The 3407-nt window shown below is 48.8% G+C and overlaps 1 protein-coding gene across 1 annotated transcript; it reads right to left on the bottom strand.

Moving 5' to 3' along the window:
• Positions 1–754: 754 nt before the first annotated feature.
• CB2H6orf15 (chromosome B2 C6orf15 homolog) lies at positions 755–2488 on the bottom strand. Its single transcript, XM_025917232.2, has 3 exons — positions 2256–2488; positions 1351–2050; positions 755–1147 (listed from the first exon to the last, which is right to left on the bottom strand). The coding sequence occupies exons 1-3, from the start codon at positions 2341–2343 to the stop codon at positions 922–924; spliced, it is 1014 nt and encodes a 337-aa protein (XP_025773017.2). The 5' UTR covers positions 2344–2488; the 3' UTR covers positions 755–921.
• Between the last annotated feature and the right edge of the window lie 919 nt (positions 2489–3407).

Consider the following 3407-nt stretch of genomic DNA (forward strand, 5'->3'; position numbering starts at 1 on the left):
ATCACACCTAGCCAGCTCCTGCTAACCTCCATCTGCACTTCTTGCCCCTCCCTGCCTCACTCCAACTCCTATACAGGGTGCTGAGCTCCAGGGAAACCAATGGGCAGGCAGAGAGAAAACTGTGTGACCAGAAGAGACTGTGTCATCAACTGGGAATAAAAGCTGCAAACACAGCTGCAGGTAGGATTGTTGACTCCAAGGTTTTTCTTTCCTTTCCCTTCTCCCTTTACTTTCTTCCTTTATTGAGGTGTACTGTTCATTCAGCAAATGTTCAAAGTCTTGGTTCTCTAGGGCACAATGTGCCAAGTGATGCATGTAAGGGAAGACATCAATGCATCCTCTGTTTCCAAGAAGCTTGTGTTTCTGGGGAAGAATAGATAAGCAGAGACAAAAAATGAATTTCTCTGACTCTTATTCTCTGAATCAAAGGGTATTCATTTCCCACTTGGCTGTAGTACTAACTTCTTGGACCTCACCCTTCCCTCCTGTCACAGGTGCCATCTCAATTAGTCCTGCTGCCCCTTCTCCCCTCTTCAGATTTCAGGACAATTCTGGAACCAGCTCTGTCACCTCACCAGGGTGAGACCATGAAGCTCCACCCTCAAACATCCAGACTTTGATCTTTTGCAAAGAATAGGGGACAGCAAGAGAGTGTCTGCAGATCCTAGAGAGACATGGGCATGGCTAGAAAATGGGAATGGACAAAACTCACTTTACTTTGCACCCAGAAACAAAGATACAGTGAATGAGCAAATTTAGTAATTGCTTGTGTTTTATTGGAGATCAGCATTTGGGGAACAGGGGAGGCAGTGAAAAGTTGAGATGGTGCTAGAAAACACACTGGTTGAATCTTGATTTAGCTCATACTGCAAGGGGAGGGAGCAGGACTCCATTCTCTGGTTTCCAGCTTAGGGTTTTCTCTTAACCCCACTGTGACCCAGGGTTTTGAGGACTGGGGAAGCCAGCTGGGATGTTCCAAGAAAAGCCAGTAGGATGGAGAACTCTGGGAGGAAACTGATTATTAATAACTGGGCGTAGATGAATATTCCCCCAGCTGCCTCCTGGATACCAGTTAAGATTTCCCCAGCTAGTACCTGGATACCGGTTAAGATTCCCCCAGCTAGTCGGGGCGCCTGGGTGGCGCAGTCGGTTAAGCGTCCGACTTCAGCCAGGTCATGATCTCGCGGTCCGTGAGTTCGAGCCCCGCGTCAGGCTCTGGGCTGATGGCTCAGAGCCTGGAGCCTGTTTCTGATTCTGTGTCTTCCTCTCTCTCTACCCCTCCCCCGTTCATGCTCTGTCTCTCTCTGTCCCAAAAATAAATAAACGTTGAAAAAAAAATTTTTAAAAAAAAGATTCCCCCAGCTAGTACTTGGGTATTGACTATTGATACCCCAGATTCCTACAAGGTGTGGCATGGGCCTTGTTCCCCATCCAGTTCCAGGACCTCCACCTTCCCATGACACACCTGGATTTAGGGTTCCCCAGGGATGCCCAGGCAGCAGTGGCTGTTGAATCCTGTTAATAAGAGAAGGTGGGCGTTGGGCAAGGATTTCTCTCTGGGCTCCCAGCACATTAGAATGGAGTGGCCATCTAGACTCAGAGTCCTGGTGGAGGTGTAGAGCCTCAGGTACCGGGCCTGTGGAGCGTGCAGAGGACCCTGCAGGCAAAAGACTTCTGCCCAGAGGGAGGGCAACAGCGCCAGGAAGGAAAGACAGTTTTTCAGGCAGCACTTCCCCCACGTAATCCTCAGTGGCAGCAGCCCTCATCTGCCAACGATCCTCAGAGGGCCAGGGATCCATGGAGGGCAGCTCCTCAGTTGGGGGCCAACTCTGAACCCCAGAACCTCTTGCAGGTTGGGAGCCATCTGATGGAGAAACATTGGGCTTCAGAGGAACACTTGTTAAATCATTTAGCCCAGGGTCTGGCTTTGGCTGAGGAAGTTCAGAGTTGGAGTGGCTGGTCAAGGAAGGTTGCTCAAGCAGAGGTAAGCTGGTTCCCAAGTCTTGGAGAACTTTCTTCTCCACTGCACCAATGCTTCGGGCAAAGAAGCCTGAGGAAAAGGGAAGAGGAGACAGCCAATGGACTGGATGTTTGGTTCCAATGCCTTCCATAATTCCCTGGTTCTCTTTGCTCCAAGCCCCTTCATTTTCCCCAGGGACCCAAGGGAACCTCCTGCCTTTACCCCTTCCCTCAATTCCAGCTCTGCTGGGGTCCCCAGTCTTCTCTGGTGCAAGGGTTGGGCACCGCCTCCATACCTGGGAAATGAAGGCAGATCAGAAGAAGGAGGCCCAGAAGAGCCCTGCTCCCCACCATGCAGCCCTGCATCTTGTTCAGCTCTAACATTTCCCTCTGCACCAAGACAACCAGCCCTTTATGCTCTCAGTGGGGCAGAAACAAGCTGAGCCAGTGGTTGTGCAAATAATAAGTCTTTACATTCCACTCTCATTCCTAATGCAGTCTGTGGCAACAGGTGACACTTGAATGTCCCAGGGAAGCTGGGTGTTTCCACTCCCAGATCCTTTCCTCAAGTTCCCCACCCCTTCCTGACCCAAGTGTCCTGGTTCACAGCTTATCACTGATTGCCAGTCCTACCCTGCCCTGGCACCCTACACCAAGCATAGGAGGATCTTTGCCATTGGGGTCGCAGTATCTTCATTGCCTTCTCAGTAATAGAAACACTTGATTCTCTTCACTTTCTCTTTGGGATCCAGATCATTCTCTTCCAGCACCCATTTCTCATGCATCCTATAGCTCCTTTACCTTGACCCCAACCAACAGGAGTTGTGCAGTGCAGAAATGCCCTCCATCAGAGAGGCTACTCCTAGATGACACCTTGTATCTAAGGAAATAGATTCGGTTTCCATCCTTAAGAGATGATGGTGTATTGGGAGCACCTGAATGGCTCAGTCGGTTAAGCTTTTGAGGGTCCAACTTTGACTCAGGTCACGATCTCACCATTCATGAGTTTGAGCCCCACATTGGGCTCTCTGCTGTCAGCACCCAGCCCACTTCAGATCCTCTGTCCCTCTCTCTCTCTGCTTGTGATCTCTCTCAAAAATAAAATGAATGGGGGCACCTGGGTGTGTCAGTCGGTTAAGTGTCCAACTTTGGCTCAGGTCATGATCTCACAGATCATGGGTTTGAGCCCCACATCGAGCTCCATGCTGACAGCTCAGAGCCTGGAGCTTGCTTCAGATTCTGTGTCTCCCTCTCTCTCTGCCCCTCCCCTGCTTGCTTGGGCTCTATCTCTCAAAAAATAAATAAACATAAAAAATAAATTAATTTAAAAAATAAATAAACATTAAAAAAATAACAAAATAAAATAATATAAAATAAATAAATTTTTAAAAAGAGAGATGATGGTATATTAATTTCCTACCACTGCTGTAACAACCACAAACTTAACG

Source organism: Puma concolor, chromosome B2, assembly GCF_028749965.1.
Source record: "Puma concolor isolate L17-30 chromosome B2, mPumCon1.1.hap2, whole genome shotgun sequence".
Taxonomy (NCBI): Eukaryota; Metazoa; Chordata; class Mammalia; order Carnivora; family Felidae; genus Puma; species Puma concolor.